Source organism: Lampris incognitus, chromosome 19 (assembly GCF_029633865.1).
Source record: "Lampris incognitus isolate fLamInc1 chromosome 19, fLamInc1.hap2, whole genome shotgun sequence".
Taxonomy (NCBI): Eukaryota; Metazoa; Chordata; class Actinopteri; order Lampriformes; family Lampridae; genus Lampris; species Lampris incognitus.
In genome coordinates, this window is record NC_079229.1 from 7,635,037 (window position 1) to 7,657,726 (window position 22,690).

Genomic DNA, 22,690 nt, shown 5'->3' on the forward strand with positions numbered 1-22,690 from the left:
GGAACAGTTTGACTTCCTCACTAACACTCAGGGGAGGTCTTTAGGTGTCTCAGACAAGAAGATGAGGCCTCTCCATCAGGGGCTCGGGCGTTGCATTTCACTCTCATTCATCATTCATCGCCTTCTGAGGTTGTAGCGGGAGGCGTAGCGCTTTCAGCATGAACTCGTGTTTGCGCCGGAGCGGTTTGGCCCTCGCGTTCTCTCTTCTTCTTCTTCTTCTTCTTTTTGTTTCCTTGTCTCTGCTGTAATGACCATGGCTTATGTGGCATCTCTTTCTCTATTTCTGAAAAAAAAACAAAAAACCTTAAATAGTTTCACCCCCCCCCTCCTGTTGCGTCCTTGTTCACATTTATTCACTCCACCTTCTTTTATCATCATTTATTCTCTCTGCCTTCCTCTCTATTTGTGCCCACCTGTCGCTTAATGTGCCTCACTCTGAGTCGCGCGGTCTTTTTTCACCGTCCTCCTGATGCATCCAGTGTCTTCTGAATCAGCCGGCGTGTTTGATGCGTTTCCTGTGCAGCAGGTTGGTTGTAAATGGCTGCACCCTGTGAACTCTGTGATGGCCTCCCGATAGGCTCTCACGGTGGCACATAAAAAAATTAAAAAAAAGCAGCCAGTACCTGGTGGAGCGTGTATCGGCCTGAAACCTGCAACATCAGTGTGTATTTCAATGAAGTGAGGCGGGTGAAAGAGACCTGTGGGGTGGGGTTGTGTGTGTGTGTGTGGGGGGGGGTGTGTGGGGGGGATCAGCTCAAAGAAGCCGCGCCATTAAGGCAACAAGCTTTCCGGGTACCGGCGTATTATTACAAGATCAACAGCGGCCTATCCCCACAGTGCTCCGAGAGCGCCGACCGAGTTTCGGAGGGGTGGATGAATTCACCCTGATCGGGGATGCTGCGGTGTTGCTACATCAGCCAACCTCAACGGGGGATCGTCACGCTATCCTGCAAGGCTGTCTCGGATCTCAATGCCTGTTCCGCCGCCGCCCCCTCCTCCCCCTCCCCCTTGCTCACTGAAACATGAACTAAAACACACACGCACCCTTGATTTGACAATGCAGTCGTTTCTCTGCTGGGGGCAATTTCTGTAGAAAGCCCCCCTGCCTGCCGGCTAGCTTGTTATATTCCTGCGGTACGTGCGAGCGATACACAATTCTTGGTGGACAGCAGGACTTTGAAAGGCTGCAAGGGAGGCACACATAACCACCCAACCTACGGATAGCGGCGGTTTCATTCCAGTCCACTGTACTGGCAGAGAGACATGCAGGCGTACTCAATGCCCAGTATTTTTAGAAAAAAATATATATAGAACAAAAGCTTCTTTTGTGTGTCCGCGCACCTTGTATTTTTATTTTCCTGCCTCATCCAGGAAGTATGCACAGTGTTAGACAGGTCAGCTGCGAGACGACAGCCCCGTGATCTAGGACAAACAGGTTTTAAGCTGGCGGTATGAGACCGTGAACCAGTTCCTCGTTGCAGTGCAGAGGCTCTCGATTATGCTGCGGTTGTGTTAGCCCGTCCAGCCCCAGTTGTGAGTCATGCAGGGCTTAGAGGTGGATTTGCTTTTATTAACTGGAGCTGTATGCACAGGGGCACGGCGGTGAACTCATGTGGGAGATGCCCTCGGTTTGTTTTGCGAGACATGGCGGTGGATGACACGGGTCCCTGGGAAAACTTCATGAAGTTAAAAGACCATGTGACTTCTGCATGCAGTCAGCAGTTTAGTACGTATTTTGTCATTTCTTTAAATGTTTAGTTTGAAACCCGAGAAATTGTCTGAATTTTACTCAGATTTGATCTTACGCAGTGTGTGTGTGTGTGTGTGTGTGTGTGTGTGTGTGTGTGTGTGTGTGTGTGTGAAGGTTATAACCGTAAACTAAAAGGGAAATGAAAATTGAAAAAATGAATTTTCAAACTCAAATTGAAATAAAAACTGAGGGCGTCCAGGTGGCGTAGCTGTCTGTTCCGTTGCTTACTAACACTGGGCTCGCAGATTCGAATCCCCGTGTTACCTCTGGCTTGGTCGGGCGTCTCTACAGACACAACTGGCCGTGTCTGCGGGTGGGAAGCCAGATGTGGGTATGTGTCCTGGTTGCTGCACTAGCGCCTCCTCTGGCCGGTCGGGGCACCTGTTCAGGGGGGAGGGCGAACTGGGGGGGAATAGCGTGATCCTCTCATGCGCTAGGTCCCGCTGGTGAAACTCCTCACTGCCAGGTGAAAAGAAACGGCTGGCGACACCACATGTATCGGAGGAGGCTTGTGGTAGTCTGCAGCCCTCCCTGGTTCGGCAGAGGGGGTGGAGCAGCGACTGGGGTGGCTCGGAAGAGTGGGGTAATTGACCGGATACAACTGGGGAGAAAAAGGGGGAGTGCTGTAACCAATAGGGGGCACTGCGTAGTGCCCCCTATTGGTTACAGCACTCTCGCAGTCGCAGATGTGAGAACATGGAAGTATGTCGGCCGCCAGCCACAAATGTTCCAGCGAAATGTGGGATTCTTTTGAGTATATACCAGTGTCCAATAAATCTTTAAATGTTTTGTAGTCAAAGAATCTCGAGTTTGTGGCCTGCTGATAAAAGGGAAAAGCCCAACAAACCTCAAGGCCCACCTCCCCTCAAAACATAGAAAGGTTTTTTTGTTTTTGGGGGATTCCCCCCCCCCTTTTTTTCTCTCCAATTGCCACACTCGTCCGAGCCATTCCGGTTGTTGCCCCACCCCTTCTGCCGATCCGGGGAGGGCTGCAGACTACCACGTTCCTCTTCCGATACATGTGGAGTCGCCAGCTGCTTCTTTTCACCTGACAGTGAGGAGTTTCACCAGGGGAAGTAGTGCGTGGGAGGATCACGCTATTCCCCCCCCCCAGTCAGTGCCGTGTATAGAGAGAGTCTGGCCAGCTGGCTACATGGGCGCCATATTGCCTATTAACTGGTAGGCAGCCCTATGCACGCGCTATTCAAAATCGCGCTCACTTCATTCTTTAATCTAATACATTCATGTTCCTTTAAGTCGGAGGTCACAGTCAGAGGTCAAGTGCAGTAATAGAAATCAGGAGGACGATTGAAGCACTCCATATAATAGGGTAAGCTGTGAGCCTTGTTGTGTCATGTGACCAGCTTAATGAGACAACCAACCGAAAGTCGCCTCACTTTTGACCACTGTTAAATAGGAATTTAACAGGACTATTGTGTCTGTCACCTTATCAATTGGTCACATGGCAAAATGAGGCTCACAGCTTACCTTGTTCTGTGGGTGTAATGTACCATGAATGGATCACTCTGTTAATTTCTATTACTAGACTTTGACCCCAACTTAGAGGAAACAAGAATTTATTAGATTAAAAATTTAGACAACATATTGACGCTCTTGAGAAAGGGGTTTGGCCTTTTAAGGCCACACCACTGCGTAAATAATTTTGAGAGGCACCGAACGGAACAGCCCTTAGCCGCGCAACACACCATTTCCCCTTCAAGTGCTACAAATCGGAGAGAAATGGGCTGAGAACGCAGGAAAAATCATTGAAATATCATGATGACAGAGCAGACGTTGGTAGGCAACATGGCGCCCGTCAAGCACGTGACAGGCTCTCAGCCGATCACAGCAGGTGTTGCAAAGATCAAAGGATGGCCAGACTTTCTCTATACACGGTGCTGCCCCCAGTTTCCCCTCCCTCTTGAATAGGTACCCCAACTGACCAGAGGAGGTGCTAGTACAGCGACCAGGACACATACCCACATCCGGCTTCCCACCCACAGACACGGCCAGTTGTGTCTGTAGGGATGCCTGACCAAGCCGGAGGTAACACAGGGATTCGAACCGGCGATCCCCATGTTTGTAGGCAATGGAACAGACCGCTACCCTACCTGAACACCCAAACATAGAAAATTTTACCAAGAAATGTTGGACAGCAAAAAAAGCAAGCAATGTCAGACCATGCAGCTCTGAAACAAACAGCATGGACCCGACGCTGAGGCAGGCTGGACAGCAAACTTTAACTCGCTCTTTCAAACGAGTGGAAACCCGGCCCACTAGCTGCCCTGCATACCTCAGATGCGAGGATGCCCTGGTAGACATGTTTATTCAGACAGGGCTCTCCGCCAGGCTGTGTGAGTCGCCGGCATTTTGCAATTTCACCAACATGTTGGAACCCAAATTTTAAACACCTGGGCCGGCCAGGGTGAATGGGCTAATCTCAAAAAATTAATGAGGGGAAAACTAAACTGGCAAAGATCGTAGAAGATGTCAGAAAGTTGACGATGTGTGTAGAGTAAGTGAGGGCCGACGGCGTCTTTCCCAGGCACCTCAGCCTGTTTCTACCACCCCCCCATCGGGAAGGGCGCACCATGCCTTGCTAAGCTTAAAATGGCTGGAGCATCCTCAGGATGCCCAGGAGGCATCCTAATCAGATGCCCGAACTACCTCAACTGGCTCCTTTCGACGCGGAGGAGCAGCAGCTCTACTTTGAACTCCCTCCGGATGTCCAAGCTCCTCACCCTATCTCTAAGGCTGAGCCCAGACACCCTACGGAGGAAACTCATTTCAGCCGTTTGTATCCGCAATCTCACCATTTCGGTCACTACCCAAAGCTCATGACCATAGGTGAGGGTTGGAACGAAGATTGACTGTTAAATTGAGAGCTTTGCCTTCCGGCTCAGCTCCCTCTTCACCACAACAGTCCGGTACAACATCCGCATCACTGCTGATGCTGCACCAATCCGCCTGTCAATCTCCCGCTCCATCCTACCCTCACTCGTGAACAAGACCCCGAGATACTTGAACTCCTTCGCTTGAGGCAACAACTCATTCCCAACCCGGAGGGAGCAATGCGATTGAATCTGAATCTGATTGTCAGACATGTTTCAACAAAACATCTTGATCCAGTTATCTTAACCACATTTAGAAATGAAAACAAAAGTGAATGTTAAAAATTATTACCTGAAATGTCCAGTGTTCATACTGGTCAATCCATTGGTGAACTACTTCATGGTTCAAATTGCAGGAATGAGTAGCCTATACTGTAGGTCAGTGGATCTCAAAATGGGGTCCAGGGGGTTCCCGATCCATAGCCAGTGGGTCAGTGAAATAATTTGCCATAAATTATAAAATTGTGCTGTATCATTAAAAAGTGCGTATCTACAGATGGGGACCATGTCCACCAATAAAACAAGCATATTGTGTCCATTACTCTCACCCACGTTAGCTTTGGGCAAATAGAAACTCTGACATGATTGTGACACATCAATTCAATCTTGTCATGAATCACTCGTTTCACTCAGGGCACAAGGAACCATTCCTGCTACTGCCTAACTTGGCTTATTAGCCACCTAGCTAGCTGGGGGAGCTTGGATAAATATTTAATTCAGTCCACATCGTCAAGTAACGCTAAGCCAAAACTAGCTAAATTGAGAAAATATGATGACAGTTATATCGAGTTTATTTTTATTGCGAACAGCGACGGGAGACCAAAATGCATCATGTGTTTTCAGGTGCTAGGAAACGAAGCCATGAAGCCAGCCAAGCTAAAGCAACATCTGATTACAAAGCACACGGAATGTAACGGCAAAACAAAAAGTATTTTTTTCTCTCGAAAGAGCGAGAAATACACCTGCCAGAAAACATGATGGTGAACCTAGCCACAACTTCAGAGAAAGCACAGAAGGCTTCCTATTTGGTGGCTCAACAGATTGCTAAAAGTAAGAAGCCTTACACACAACTGAACAAGAACTCGTACTTCCAGTGGCGGTTGAAATGTGTTAATTATGCTTGAGACAGAGGCAGCCAATAAACTGGATGATAGATTGTGTTCCTGTAAACAGTTTTCTATACAGTTGTACGAATCAACAGACATTGTCAGTATGGCTCAATTGATTGTTTTGGCTTGCTATCCATGGGAGGGGAACGTTTCGGAGGACTTTCCGTTCTGTAAGGAGGTGCCTGGCAGGACAACAGGTGAGGAAATAGTCAGATTCCTGGATACTTTCATGACTGAAGTGAGACTAAGCTGGGAAAAATGTGTGCCCGATTGTACAGATGGTGCGGCGGTGATGACGGGCCGAAAGAGTGGGGTTATTGCGCGGATAAAGGCTGTCAACCCAAAGGTTATGGCTACACACTGTATGCTGCATCGGCAGGTGCTCACATCCAAAGGCGTGGAAGCAGACCATCACTCTGTTTTTAACAGAGCTGTGACTGCACTTAATGTTGTGAAGTCAAGGGAACTGCAGTCACATTTATTTGGACAAACCCAACATTGCAGAGTATTTTTCTGAGCCGGAGTGTGTATCCAAATTGGCATATCTTGCCGACCTATTCAACTCGCTCAACAGCCTCAACCTCTATCCAAGGAGGCTATGCATCTATCCTGGAAGTCAGCAACAAAATCACCACCTTCATGAAAAAAAAACAGAGTTATGGAGAAGAAGGATGCAAGACAAAGTGACAGAAATATTCCCCCAACTAACTGAGTTTCTCCACACAAACAATCTGTCTGTGGCTATATTGAGAGAGGTAGCCACCTCTCATCTCATTATACTGAGAAGGGCACTTCAGCTCGACGCAAACACCGATGCCTGCGACTGGTTGCAGGATCTCTTTCCCCAGCTGCAAAAACAAGTGGCCTTCCTGGTAAGCCAGAAGAGGAACTGTCGGACTTATCCTGTGATAGGACATTGAAAGCCAGATTTCAGCAGGTGCCTCATGCACACTTTTGGCCTCCCTCTCACATGAGTATCCTGAACTCCCTGCTAAGGCCGTGCGAATATTGCTCCCCTTCCCTATCGCTTACCTCTGTGAGTCATCATTCTCCACTTTGACTGTGATGAAGACTAAGTGCAGGGCTCGTGTGCATGTGGAGAACGATCTTACAATCTACCTGTTATCCATCACCCCAAGAATGGAGAAACTGTGGCGTGAGAGACAGGCTCACCCATCTCATTAATTTAATTTAGTTGAGCTTATCAAGTGAGTTATTTTGAAGTGTGTGAGATAAGAATGTGATTTGCTGAAGTAATAAGCTTAATTACTGTGATGTGTTCTGTAACACTGTTCTGTTATGATTTGTTCACACCTTTCTGCCAATGATTTGAATAAGGAGCAAAAAGTTCGTTATTTTAAAGTCGAAGGACTTACTGTAAGTCAGCTTTAGACTGGTAGTTTTAAATGTCTGGGTCTATTAGGACTATGCCAGTCTCGCTACTGTTCATTTTCGGAAAGATTTGAAGATCAATTACTTGAAAAGTATAAATGCTGTCAAGTTGAGTCCAAATTCAAATTGAATGGAATGATCCTCTGTTTAAAAGTACATAAGTGGTATTAACATGATTCAAATTGAAATGTGCTTCTGTTTATCACTATTTGTAATTTGTGATATTGGGCTACACAAGTAAAATTGACTTGACTTGACCATGAAACAGGTCTGAAGTATTTAGGTTGAAAAGTTTTAGAATACAAATAGCTCCAATAGCATTTAAGAGTACAAACGGTAGTAAGGAAATGCTTAATCGGTGTTACGATTATGAGGGGGTCCATGGAAAATGTTCTCCCCTGTAAGGGGTCCCGGGCCCCAAAATGTTTGAGAACCCCTGCTGTCGGTAACCATAGATAAACTACCCAGGTAAGGGAGAAGTTATAGATAATGGGATGTCATGTGCAGTTTAACTGAAGAAACTGGTATAAAGACAGAAGAAAGGGGCATCCGTGTAGCATAGCGGTCTGTCCCGTCGCCTACCAACACAGGGATCGGCGGTTCGAATCCCCGTGTTACCTCCGGCTTTGTCGGGTGTCCCTACAGACACATCTGGCCGTGTCTGCGGGGAGGAAGCCGGATGTGAGTATGTGTCCTGGTCGCTGCACTAGCGCCTCCCCTTGTAGGTCAGGGCGCCTGTTCGGGGGGGAGAGGGAACTGGGGGGGGGAATAGCATGATCCTCCCACGCGCTACGTCCCCCTGGTGAAACTCCTCACTGTCAAGTGAAAAGAAGCGGCTGGCGACTCCACATGTATTGGAGGGGGCATGTGGTAGTCTGCTGCCCTCCCCGGATCGGCAGAGGGGGTGGAGCAGCGACTGGGACGGCTGGGAAGAGGGGGGTAATTGGCCGGATACAACTAGGGAGAAAAAGGGGGGGAAATCCAAAAACAAAGGGAGAAGAAAGAACTGAATAAACTGTTATAAAGTGTCCCAAGTGTCCAAAATCACCAAATTAAAGCCACTGAGTAAACAAACTGATATCATAACTGACATACGTGATGGTACAAGCTACGAAAATAAGACTCAGGTCTTGAAAAACTATCCTTCAAATGAGTAGGCATACATACATGATATTTATTTTCCATTTTCAAATTCACTTTTATAAAACATCTAAATTAACTTGTTTTGGTTGCCAGTTATTGATCCTGAAATGTATTTTTACAATGGCTAAATGTAGTCTCGGGAACTAATCCCCTTTCCATAGAGTTGAAATGTTGTTTTTTTTTTCTAATTGATTAAAAGACCAGCATTCCCTGCTTCAGACATGCTCCCAATAGCAGCGTGGAGAAGCGGATGCTGAAAAGTTGAGTTTATTAATGCATCAGCATGGACCACAAATGCTTTTGCATCATATCAAGAGATTGTGTGACTGTGCTTTAATGTGACTCTCAAAGAAATCCCTTTTCCTACCTACAGTCCACCGAATACCTGTGAAATTAATTATCTGCTGCATTTTTCATCTTCACAAACAAGACTGATCAGAACAGATTGAGTCATATGATGCTGCACAAGCTTTATTGATCCATGATCATTTACAGAAATGTAAAAATGTGTACTTATTGACGTTGTTGAGGCCTGTTATGATCTGAGAATTTACCGATGGCAGAAACAGACATATTTCCCATGACAGCTCCCACTCTCACAATATTTTTTCCCATAGTGCATCTGTCCACCAGTGTTCCCTGGCTTTACCTCAGTACATGGTGATAGAAGTACGTCGTGTCCTGTGTGTGTTGTCAGATCGGCTGCAAGGCGGTGATGGTCTTCTTCCAGTACTGCATAATGGCCAGTTTCTTCTGGCTCCTGGTTGAGGGCCTCTATCTTCACGCGCTCCTGGCTGTCTCTTTCTTCTCGGAGAGGAAGTACTTCTGGGCGTACATCCTGATCGGCTGGGGTGAGTGTCTCGCCGCTGCTCAGCTGTCCTGTGTGTTTACGGGGTCCAGCCGGCTGTGACAGTACACAGCTGTTAGAAACACTTGGTGCACCTTACGCTGTGCAGAAGAAGGGGACTTCCTGGCCAGCGACTAATGTGCTCTCATGAGTGAGACCAGCATCACTGACCGTATAATATAAACAGGTCCTGATCGCTCCCATGCGGGCACAGCCCTTGTGTTTTAAAATTACCCCTTAGTACAGTTCTAGGATCAGATTTCCCTGTTCACATTTGCTTAAAAGTAAGACCGATGTGGAATCAGCAGCTGGGGGCAATCTATCATCATGTTTGTGAATGACCAAATGATCCCCTTTTGGTATTGTTGAACACATATCATGCAAAGGGCAAAATTATCACGCAAATACGAGAATTATTGTACATCTGGCAACAGGAGTCCAGATTAAGCAAATTCCAGATAAAGGAGAACGGGCGGTTTTAGAGCTGCTTGTTTCAGAGCTGTGCGCCGGCTCAGCGGAAGGAGGGGTGTTCCCGGCCTGGGAGGATAAGCCCACCGTGGGATTAGTTTCGGGTTTTGGAGAAAGTAATTCTCTTTGTTTTGAGCTTTAAGTCACTCTAAAAGTTACACAATTGGTCTATAACTTTTCTCGAACTCTCATCGGGGCCAGAACTGCATCGCATTTAAAATGCGACAGCAACAGAAAGTGTGTAATATCTGACTCTTGCATAGAGGTCATACAGTTACAAAGATGTAACAGTTCACATACTACACCAAACAGTACGCGATACAGAATTTAGCCACTGCAAAGCCGGCCAATTACCCCACTCTTCTGAGCCGTCCCGGTCACTGCCCCCCCCCCCCCCCGGTCGAGCCAGGGAGGGCTGCAGACTACCACATGCCTCCTCCCATACATGTGGAGTCGCCAGCCGCTTCTTTTCACCTGACAGTGAGGGGTTTCACCAGGGGGACGTAGCGCGTGGGAGGATCACGCTATTCCCCCCAGTTCCCCCTCCACCCCTGAACAGGCGCCCCGACCGACCAGAGGCGGCGCTAGTGCAGCGACCAGGACACATACCCACATCCGGCTTCCCACCCGCAGACACAACCAATTGTGTCTGTAGGGACACCCAACCAAGCCGGCAGTAACACGGGGATTCGAACCTGCGATCCCCGTGTTGGTAGGCAATGGAAGAGACTGCCATGCCACCCGGATGCCTCCTGAATTCTTTTGTTCTTCGGGTGTGAGAGGAAAAGACTTGAGTCCCGTTTGATTTAACTGTAGACAGATTTTGGTTTTCTGGTCTCCTGGTATTTACATGCATGGGTTTTATTACCCCAGCATGGGGTACTTCCTGTGATTGTCCAAAACACTATCTCCTGGGGAAGCCATCGCTGCATAGTGGTTGGTAGGGTTGTCATATGTATATGTCGTTTCCTCTTGTTTTGTTTGTCCTCAGGAGGTCCGCTGATATTCATCACGGCATGGAGCACCGCTAAAGCGTACTACAATGATGTTGGGTAAGGGAATCTCGACAGGGGAGCAGAATCTCCCAAAACATCCCTCTCCCCGGTGAGCTTTGCTGTTGAACGGCACTGATCGCCGCTGTTTCCCGACCCACCAGGTGCTGGGATATCATTGAGAACACCGACGTATTCTGGTGGATCATCAAAACTCCCATACTGGCATCCATCCTGGTAAGGTCCCGGTCTCCGGTCTCTGTACACAGTTGTGATTTCAGATTTGATTTCACTGACGTTTGGACACAGTTCTCCGCCGTCATAGATGATATAGACCCCTCCAGAGGAGGGCTGTATTTATCTCATCACGTGATTTGGTCGTTTTCTCTGAGGTAATTGCAGGGTAAGAATCGATCATCAGCACTGTCAGTTATCATCAGTCAGCTTCACACAGTGAGGCCCACAGTGCATGTCAATATAATTTGTGAGAAAGTTTTTGTACTCCACCTTGTCTTGGGTATTAGGTGTCAGTATGACCAGTATGTCAGCATGACATCCACGTTCTCATCAGGATTTTTTAAACTTGGCAGGGACGGTTAATAACCGCTGGCAATTTGTCTTCCCTTCTTCCCTGAGCGACGAGTTATCGTCCAATTTATTCCTTTTTTTTATTTTTATTTATTTTTTACTGTCCGGACACTTTGGCTTTGGCCCACCTTGCACCTGAGTCGAGTATAACTGTCCAACCGTAGGCAAGAGAATACAGCAAACACGTTTTTAGCAAATTTTACATTAAAGATAACGACAGAAGCAGATTATTGCTAGTAATAGTGGTGGCTGTTGATCAGATCTGTGTGTGTGTGTGTGTGTGTTGGGTGTGTGTGTGTGTGTGTGTGTGTGTGTATTACTAGAGTAAATAGGGCCCAAATGTCCAGAGAGGGGCGGCATGGTGGCGCAGTGGTTAGCACATTCGCCTCACAGCAAGAAGGTCCTGGATTCGAGCCCCGGGGTAGTCCAACCTTGGGGGTCGTCCCGGGTCGTCCTCTGTGTGGAGTTTGCATGTTCTCCCCGTGTCTGCGTGGGTTTCCTCCGGGTGCTCTGGTTTCCCCCCACAGTCCGAAGACATGTAGGTCAGGTGAATTGGCCATACTAAACTGTCCCTAGGTGTGAATGTGTGTGTGTGTGTGTGTGTGTGTGTGTGTGTGTGTGTGTGTGTGTGTGTGTGTGTGTGTGTGTGTGTGTGTGTGTGTGTGTGTGGGCCCTGTGATGGACTGGCGGCCTGTCCAGAGTGTCTCCCCGCCTGCCGCCCAATGACTGCTGGGATAGGCTCCAGCATCCCCGCAACCCTGAGAGCAGGATAAGCAGTTTGGATAATGGATGGATGGAAGGATGTCCAGAGAGAAATCAAGAGTTTTGCTGTCCAGGGCTGAGGTCAAATACTGCGTATTAATAAAACATTGGGTTCTAAAAACACTTTCACACACAACACCAACTTTTAACTCTCTATGAGTGTGTGTGTGTGTGTGTGTGTGTGTGTGTATGTGCTAAAGGCTGTGTGTGAAAATAGCGGCTTGTGAACGAACATGTGAGGCAGAAATAATAACAGGCAGTGAGCTGTGAAAACGAGAGTGTTCAGCAGCTCCAGCCGTGGCGGGCGAGCTTCGCTGCGTGGTGGTCGGGGTGCGTATGAAAGCAGCTGCAGTCCACAGAGTCGGGCGGAGCTAAGAGGCGAGATAAATTATTCACGTAAAAGGTTCGGTGAGACAGCCGTGGAAAAGGATATCATCGTGACCCGACATGTTAACGTTCTGATATTCTGTCATCGCACCAGCGTCCCGTTTTATGGAGGTGAGTCTAGGGGCAGAAATCGCCCAAAGCAGGTTTTGCACCCGGATCTCATGAGGAAAGTGCACAGACAACATTTCAACATGATGTAGTGGGGCAGCTTAATGACCAGTCAGAATTCAACCATCAGTGACAACTCGTGAGTCAGATTAAATGAGTATGTATCAACCACAGCCACGACAGCGAGGGTCTGTGTTTCACCGCGGTGTCCTCTCGGAAATCAAACAGTGCTTACATATGAATGAATGAATGAATGATTTATTTCGGTCATACATTTGTGTTCATATGCGACAGACAGAAAAAAAAAGTAGGTCCTGGGTTCGAGCCCCGGCTCGTCTTCTGTGTGCAGTTTGCATGTTCTCCCCGTGTCTGTGTGGGTTTCCTCCGGGGGCTCCGGTTTCCTCCCACAGTCCAAAGACATGTAGGTCAGGTGAATCGGCCGTACTAAACTGTCCCTAGGTGTGAATGTGTGTGTGTGTGTGTGTGTGTGTGTGTGGGTGTGGGTGTGGGTGTGGGTGTGGGTGTGGGTGGGTGGGAGGGAGGGAGGGAGACTTACTGTGAGGGGAGAGTGACAGGCTGATTGAGGAGTAGATTCAGTAATTGTGCTTGGAGAGCGGACCTGCCGGAGACAGTAGGAAGCAATGGCAGCTTGAGATTCCTGGTGTGAATACCAGCAGAATTACATCCACGTCACACCCACACTACATCCTGTCTGTAGTTCACACCTACACTACATCCTGTCTGTAGTTCACACCCACACTACATCCTGTCTGTAGTTCACACCCACACTACATCCTGTCTGTAGTTCACACCTACACTACATCCTGTCTGTAGTTCACACCCACACTACATCCTGTCTGTAGTTCACACCCACACTACATCCTGTCTGTAGTTCACACCTACACTACATCCTGTCTGTAGTTCACACCCACACTACATCCTGTCTGTAGTTCACACCCACACTACATCCTGTCTGTAGTTCACACCTACACTACATCCTGTCTGTAGTTCACACCCACACTACATCCTGTCTGTAGTTCACACCTACACTACATCCTGTCTGTAGTTCACACCTACACTCCATCCTGTCTGTAGTTCACACCTACACTACATCCTGTCTGTAGTTCACACCCACACTACATCCTGTCTGTAGTTCACACCTACACTACATCCTCTCTGTAGTTCACACCTACACTACATCCTGTCTGTAGTTCACACCTACACTACATCCTCTCTGTAGTTCACACCCACACTACATCCTGTCTGTAGTTCACACCTACACTACATCCTCTCTGTAGTTCACACCCACACTACATCCTTTCTGTAGTTCACACCCACACTACATCCTGTCTGTAGTTCACACCCACACTACATCCTGTCTGTAGTTCACACCTACACTACATCCTGTCTGTAGTTCACACCCACACTACATCCTCTCTGTAGTTCACACCTACACTACATCCTGTCTGTAGTTCACACCTACACTACATCCTGTCTGTAGTTCACACCCACACTACATCCTGTCTGTAGTTCACACCTACACTACATCCTGTCTGTAGTTCACACCCACACTACATCCTGTCTGTAGTTCACACCTACACTACATCCTGTCTGTAGTTCACACCTACACTACATCCTGTCTGTAGTTCACACCCACACTACATCCTCTCTGTAGTTCACACCTACACTACATCCTGTCTGTAGTTCACACCTACACTACATCCTCTCTGTAGTTCACACCTACACTACATCCTCTCTGTAGTTCACACCTACACTACATCCTGTCTGTAGTTCACACCTACACTACATCCTCTCTGTAGTTCACACCCACACTACATCCTCTCTGTAGTTCACACCTACACTACATCCTGTCTGTAGTTCACACCTACACTACATCCTGTCTGTAGTTCACACCTACACTACATCCTGTCTGCAGTTCACACCCACACTACATCCTGTCTGTAGTTCACACCCACACTACATCCTGTCTGTAGTTCACACCTACACTACATCCTGTCTGTAGTTCACACCCACACTACATCCTGTCTGTAGTTCACACCTACACTACATCCTGTCTGTAGTTCACACCTACACTACATCCTGTCTGTAGTTCACACCCACACTACATCCTGTCTGTAGTTCACACCCACACTACATCCTGTCTGTAGTTCACACCAACACTACATCCTGTCTGTAGTTCACACCTACACTACATCCTGTCTGTAGTTCACACCCACACTACATCCTGTCTGTAGTTCACACCTACACTACATCCTGTCTGTAGTTCACACCCACACTACATCCTGTCTGTAGTTCACACCCACACTACATCCTGTCTGTAGTTCACACCCACACTACATCCTGTCTGTAGTTCACACCTACACTACATCCTGTCTGTAGTTCACACCCACACTACATCCTGTCTGTAGTTCACACCCACACTACATCCTGTCTGTAGTTCACACCCACACTACATCCTGTCTGTAGTTCACACCAACACTACATCCTGTCTGTAGTTCACACCTACACTACATCCTCTCTGTAGTTCACACCCACACTACATCCTGTCTGTAGTTCACACCCACACTACATCCTGTCTGTAGTTCACACCCACACTACATCCTGTCTGTAGTTCACACCCACACTACATCCTGTCTGTAGTTCACACCCACACTACATCCTGTCTGTAGTTCACACCAACACTACATCCTGTCTGTAGTTCACACCTACACTACATCCTGTCTGTAGTTCACACCCACACTACATCCTGTCTGTAGTTCACACCCACACTACATCCTGTCTGTAGTTCACACCCACACTACATCCTGTCTGTAGTTCACACCTACACTACATCCTGTCTGTAGTTCACACCCACACTCCATCCTCTCTGTAGTTCACACCCACACTCCATCCTCTCTGTAGTTCACACCTACACTAAATCCTCTCTGTAGTTCACACCAACACTACATCCTGTCTGTAGTTCACACCTACACTACATCCTGTCTGTAGTTCACACCTACACTACATCCTGTCTGTAGTTCACACCCACACTACATCCTGTCTGTAGTTCACACCTACACTACATCCTGTCTGTAGTTCACACCCACACTACATCCTGTCTGTAGTTCACACCCACACTACATCCTGTCTGTAGTTCACACCCACACTACATCCTGTCTGTAGTTCACACCTACACTACATCCTGTCTGTAGTTCACACCCACACTACATCCTGTCTGTAGTTCACACCCACACTACATCCTCTCTGTAGTTCACACCTACACTACATCCTCTCTGTAGTTCACACCTACACTACATCCTGTCTGTAGTTCACACCCACACTACATCCTGTCTGTAGTTCACACCTACACTACATCCTCTCTGTAGTTCACACCTACACTACATCCTCTCTGTAGTTCACACCTACACTCCATCCTCTCTGTAGTTCACACCCACACTACATCCTCTCTGTAGTTCACACCTACACTCCATCCTCTCTGTAGTTCACACCCACACTACATCCTGTCTGTAGTTCACACCCACACTACATCCTCTCTGTAGTTCACACCCACACTACATCCTCTCTGTAGTTCACACCCACACTCCATCCTGTCTGTAGTTCACACCTACACTACATCCTCTCTGTAGTTCACACCCACACTACATCCTGTCTGTAGTTCACACCCACACTACATCCTCTCTGTAGTTCACATCTACACTACATCCTCTCTGTAGTTCACACCTACACTACATCCTCTCTGTAGTTCACACCTACACTACATCCTCTCTGTAGTTCACACCCACACTACATCCTGTCTGTAGTTCACACCCACACACCCACACTACATCCTGTCTGTAGTTCACACCTACACTACATCCTGTCTGTAGTTCACACCTACACTCCATCCTCTCTGTAGTTCACACCTACTCTACATCCTCTCTGTAGTTCACAGCCACACTACATCCTGTCTGTAGTTCACACCCACACTTCATCCTGTCTGTAGTTCACACCCACACACCCACACTACATCCTCTCTGTAGTTCACAGCCACACTACATCCTGTCTGTAGTTCACACCCACACTACATCCTGTCTGTAGTTCACAGACACACTTCATCCTCTCTGTAGTTCACACCCACACTACATCCTGTCTGTAGTTCACACCTACACTACATCCTGTCTGTAGTTCACACCCACACTACATCCTGTCTGTAGTTCACACCTACACTTCAGCCTCTCTGTAGTTCACACCCACACTCCATCCTCTCTGTAGTTCACACCCACACTACATCCTCTCTGTAGTTCGCAGCCACACTACATCCTCTCTGTAGTTCACAGACACACTTCATCCTCATTGAGAGCCTAAACGGTGAATGATAAAGAGAAATCAAATCCGCTCCATAAAGACAGGTGTCTTCAATGAGTTCCTCTCCCCAAAGTCACTCGTAAATTTTTGGCATCCGGGTGGCATGGCGGTCTATTCCGTTGCCTACCAACACGGGGATCGCCGGTTCTAATCCCTGTGTTACTGCCGGCTTGGTCAGGTGTCCCTACAGACACAATTGGCCGTGTCTGCGGGTAGGAAGCCGGCTGTGGGTATGTGTCCTGGTCGCTGCACTAGCGCCTCCTCTGGTCGGTCAGGGCACCTGTTCGGGGGGGGGAGTAGCGTGATCCTCCCACGTGCTATGTCCCCCCCTGGTGAAACTTCTCACTGTCAGGTGAAAAGAAGCAGCTGGCGACTCTACATGTATCGGAGGAGGTGTGTGGTAGTCTGCAGCCCTCTGTGGATCGGCAGAGGGGGTGGAGCAGCAACCAGGACAGCTCGGACGAGCGGGGTAATTGGCCCGGTACAATTGGGGAGAAAAAGGGGGGGGGGGGAATCCAACAAAAAAAAAAAGTCACAGGTCAATCTTTAGGCCCACTCCACCGTCAACTCTTTGAGAGTAGTATGGTGGCGCAATTCATGAAGTAGAACTTTTGATGCACTGCTAAAACTAAATTGTGCATCTACCTTCAATTGATAGAATACCCACTCTCCATCTGTCTCACCCCTCGTTCGTGACCAGATACCCATGTTATGGATGCAGTAGGTACTACACATAATACCCGTTTTTAGTATACTCGATTTATTGCCCGTAGCATGGAAAGATTTTGCAAACTAAAAATGCCAGGATGCACACTGGTTTTATGCGACCTCGCGAGGTCACCATGGAGATACAGAAGGCAGCCAAAATTGGGTGGACATCAAAACGACCGCGATTTGATTTCTTTCTTACAAGGCTTGTTCTTGGATGTATAGGAACAGCAATCTGTTATGCTGAGTACCTGTATATTATCTCACCTTCACTTGTAGCAACACCAAACTTGGCGTCTTTGAGTGGTTACCATGGAGATATGCGTTGCACGCTAGGTGTGTAAATTGTAATCACTTGCTGTCACTTCCACTGGCTGACTGGGGTTAGTATAATGGAACTGTGCCGCATAGTAAATGCGTTTTGATTTAATAGTACTTACTTGACATTATGAAGTACGGTTCGCATGCAGTATATACTATACTGTGAGTATGTAATACATAGCAGAGTACTTGGACACAGCCCTAACTCCATTTTGTCAATAACCCCACCCACCAGCCTTAAAGGGACAGGACACATTTATGCTAGGCTGCAACAAATATTAGGCTACTTTTCTGTGGAAAAGGCCCCTCTCTCGTCATCTTGGAACGTCATTTTGCTTGCATACGCCACATAGCTTCTAACCTACAGCGATTATGAACATATGGTTTGATGAATATATAAAATCCACAGATTTTACTATCACCAATATTATATAAGACCCGTTGGATGTTCCCTAATTGCTCTAGTGAGGATTTATCTCCACCTATAAATCCCCAACAGATGAACTTCATCCTCTTCAACTGCATCATTCGCATACTACGACAGAAAATCAACTGCCCAGATATTGGAAGAAATGATTCGAACCAGTACTTGTGAGTTTACTGTACATTCTTTACAAGTTACACTGTTTTCACCATTTCTGTTTGAGTTTAAAATACATCTACATTCTGCTGTGCCGAGCTGATGTCCAGATGCTACCACAGGAAGTGAGGGTTATGCAGTATACATCTGGTCCATAGGTACATTTGGGTCAAATCCTAAATATTTATGAGTACTTTGAAGTATGTTCAGCGGATCCATGTAGCTGCACTTAAGCAAAGGCTTTTTATGCTACTAGCATTTCTAAAATGAGCCGTTGCTTTGGATTATGGCCTTGGAATTCACCACCATTGCAAATCCTGTCCGGCGTAGCCTTTCATTAGCAGGCAATATTCTACATCGTGATTTAGAGTGTCGTGAGTTTAGGTGGTGTTTCTCTGATGGAGAGTATCTCATTGACCTGCCATAATGCTTGAGCATGAGTCTTTTTAACTTCTGATGGTGTTATAGCCATCCGCGCCCCTCAGAGCCAGATGTAGAATGAAGCTGCTCTGGAGGTGAAGGTAGCATGACTGAATATTAGTTTCAGTGCAGGGCAAGTCCTGAAGCTGTGTTTGTTTCGTGGTTGCAGGAGATTGGCCAAATCAACACTGCTTTTGATTCCACTGTTTGGAATCAACTTCATCGTATTCGCATTCATCCCGGAGCAGGTGAAAACAGAGCTGCGGCTGGTCTTTGACTTGATTCTGGGGTCATTTCAGGTACAACATCTTACCACGTGCTCATGACACACTACTGTGTGACATACTCATCAAAATGGTGGCGAGTTTTTGGAGATGGTTTTTTTTTAGGCTCAATGCATCACATGAAATATATTCCCAGCACCTGAAGTTAAATAACAGGGAAACAGACTTCACGGATTAATTCTTAGATGGGGGTTCACCCGAGGTCCAGGGGGATAATTTAGCACCCACTGTCAGTTTTAAGTTGGGAGTGTTTCTATTTAAGAGAAAGACATGGCGGGCCTCCAAGCACTTCTCACTGGCTGATTCAGCTCCAAGTGTTAATGTTTTAAGCCAGTGTGTTATTTCATTCCATCACATAATGAGGAATGACGACGCAAGGAGCCAGACTCCACAGCGGCATCATGCCGAGTTTGGACAGCAAGAATAAGACTAGCGAATTTTTACTTGTTAAGTCTTATCTGCACCCTATCCAAACATTCCTAATGCATTAGCAACAGTGCGATTTATTGCCTTTTTAAATACCACGATTCGGCCTTGATAATCTCACAGCGTGAAGTCTGTTTATCTCTAGCATTTGATGCTCACAGCCACATGGTGTTCTTTGCTACAGACAACACAGAAGTACATAACCAAACTCGTTGGACGTGCGACTTTGTCCTAATGTGTGATTCTTCTCTTATCTCTGTTTGATGTTCCCCTCAGGGCTTTGTTGTTGCAGTCCTCTACTGCTTCCTCAACGGAGAGGTAAGTACCACTTCGAAGAGATATCAACATTGTACATGCAGTTAAGCAAATCTTGGTCTCGGGCGTCCCCACAGACACAATTGGCAGTGTCTGTGGGTGGGAAACCGGATGTGTGTATGTGTCCTGATCGCTGCACTAGCGTGGCTCCTGCCCCCCCCCCCCAGCAGAGGGGGGAGCAGCGACAGGGACAGTTCCGGAAGAGTGGGGTAATTGGCCGGGTACGATTGGGGATAAAATCGCGAAAAAAAAAAATCTTGGTTTCCATCAGGAGAGAGAGAGAGGAAGCAGGGCTCTGGCGAGTCTCAGAAAATGCAATTCGTCTCTATTTTCCTTTGGCGAACTTTTCACATATACACAAGCATAGGTGCAAATACACACATTTTGCAAATCACACACACACACACACACCATCGTTAATACAAGGGGCAGGTGGGGGGCTGTGAATCACCGCTGCAGGCTGTCCCTGCCATCTCCTCCATTGGACCTCGTCGGGGCATATTTTCCTATCTCTTCCTCCAGCTGGGAGGGCTGCAGAAAGTGGTTTCTTTGGCGGCCCCTCTATTCAGCAGCGTCCACAGAGTCTGTCCCTGGAGAGCTGTGTGACGTTCCCGTGGCTGGACCAGATTATTAAATCACAGGGATGCACAGTGTGGCGGAGCTGGCTTCCACACAAGAGGAATTTTAATTAACGGGGATTTACATGTGGCTTTGATAAGCCTGCTCAGTTCGCGTTCAGGTGTAGAACGGCAACATTTGAAAAAATTGGGATTTCGGGATAAGGATTTGAAATGTCAAGGGTCGACACTTCCCGTCAAGGAGATAACGATTGTCCGGACTGACTTTATGCGGCATGGAAGAGACCTCTACCTTGGTCCCGTTCCACTATAATTCACTGCTCAGCCATTATTTTTTCCTGCCTTTGTGTCTTTGTTGAGTCACCTGACGTCTGTCTGGTCTGTGCTGGCTGCCCTGTTTACTCCTTTGTGTCACTGCTCATGCCTCTGCCTCCATCCCCGGGAAACTCCCCGAGACAAAAATCATGTCAGGAAGTAGGAAACATGCACATCACCAAAAAATATCCCAGATAAGGAGTGCTTAGACCAAGACGTAAATACTGTCCAGAAGAATAAATGTAAACTGGGAGTAAGGCGAAGAACTTGAGTTTCACATTTTAGGTGAAGGTAGTCTTACAACCCTTACAAAGAGAGACATATAGAGGGTGGAGGATCGAGGTGTAGAGGATCCATCATCATCATCATCATCATTCAGCCCTAATGGGTCTGAATCATGATTTTAGTCTGGAACCTTTTGTGTAATCTGGGATAATGTTTCCTGTCAGCGTCCATTTTGTTGTCGTTCATGTGTAAAACAAATAAAGTCTTTATGCTGTGATCATCGGTTAAGCCGCTGGTTGACGGACATTGCTTCTCTATGGATTGGATGCATGTTTGACCTTATATTTTAGGTCTTGTAATGTTGTGTAAGACATTCTGAAGAAGGGCGTTGTAGTCAAAACATGTCAGTGTCTCTGTTGTGCCCTCGAGCTTACAACACATTTATTAGGCGCCAGCATCCCCGCGACCCTGAGAGCTGGATCAGCGGTTTGGATAATGGATGGATGGATGGATGGAAAAGGAACCTGACAACAAACCTGTACACATCCACACCGCATGTGAATTCATAATAATCTGCTCAAAACTAATAGGCTACTAACGGGGATCGCCAGTTCGAATCCCTGTGTTGCCTCCAGCTTGTTCAGGCATCCCTACAGACACAGTTGGCTGTGTCTGCGGGTAGGAAGCCAGATGTGGGAATGTGTCCTGGTCGCTGCACGATCGCCTCCTCTGGTGGGTCAGGACGCCTGTTTGGGGGGGAGGGGGAACTGGGGGGAACAGCGTGATCCTCCCACGCACTACGTCCCCCTGGCGAAACTCCTCACTGTCAGGTGAAAAGAAGCGGCTGGCGACTCCACATGGAGGCATGTGGTAGTCTGCAGCCCTCCCCGGATCGGCAGAGCGGGTGGAGTAGCGACCGGGATGGCTCGGAAGAGTGGGGTAATTGGCCAAGTACAATTGGGGGGAAAAAGGGGGGAAAATCCACAAAAAAAGTAATATTGGTGGTGCAGTGATTAGCGCAGTCGCCTCACAGCAAGAAGGTCCTTGGTTCGAGCCCCAGGATAGTCCAACCTTGGGGGTCATCCTGGGTCGTCCTCTTCTGTGTGGAGTTCGCATGTTCCCTCTGTGTCTGCGTGGGTTTCCTCTGGGTGCTCTGATTTCCTCCTACAGTCATGTGGGTCAGGTGAATCGGCTATACTAAATTGTCCCTAGGTGTGTGTGTGTGTGTGTGTGTGTGTGTGTGTGTGTGTGTGTTTGTGTGTGTGTGTGTGTTGGCCCTGTGATGGCCTGGCGGCATGTCAGGGTGTCTCCCCGCCTGCCACCCAATGACTGCTTGGATAGGCTCGGCTCCCTGAGAGCAGGATAAGCGGTTGGGATAATGGAATGGAATATGTAATATCACCATAGTGCAGACGGGAAGAAATATGATGCATCATTTTTTTAGTGAGGGATGACAAAGGGGATTTATTTTTTCCTCTGCGGCTCAGCTTTCCAGTCTGGATGATTGGCTTGACCAACAGAGAAAGTTCGAGTTTGTGTGCAGGGGTCTTTTTGCCATCTGTAAGCCTACCTGTCATCAGTGGAGGCTTACAAAAACCCACTGAGTGAGGATTTGCAACTTGGATGAATAACGAGACCAAAAATAAACAGACTCAGTTGTGTGGACTGGTTCAGGGGGTTTCATGGAGATTTTTGACCGCTCATGGGTTTCAACTA

General features: G+C 47.5%; 1 protein-coding gene across 1 annotated transcript in view; it reads left to right on the top strand.

The window, feature by feature from the left end:
• vipr1b (vasoactive intestinal peptide receptor 1b) overlaps positions 1 to 22,690 on the top strand; it is a 108,803-nt gene that overhangs the window by 85,419 nt on the left and 694 nt on the right. Inside the window, exons 7-12 of the mRNA XM_056299480.1 lie at positions 8,983 to 9,136; positions 10,592 to 10,652; positions 10,757 to 10,829; positions 18,331 to 18,422; positions 19,001 to 19,130; positions 19,818 to 19,859. Of these exons, the coding sequence (XP_056155455.1) occupies positions 8,983 to 9,136; positions 10,592 to 10,652; positions 10,757 to 10,829; positions 18,331 to 18,422; positions 19,001 to 19,130; positions 19,818 to 19,859 (552 nt within the window). The remainder of the gene's footprint in view (positions 1 to 8,982; positions 9,137 to 10,591; positions 10,653 to 10,756; positions 10,830 to 18,330; positions 18,423 to 19,000; positions 19,131 to 19,817; positions 19,860 to 22,690) is intronic.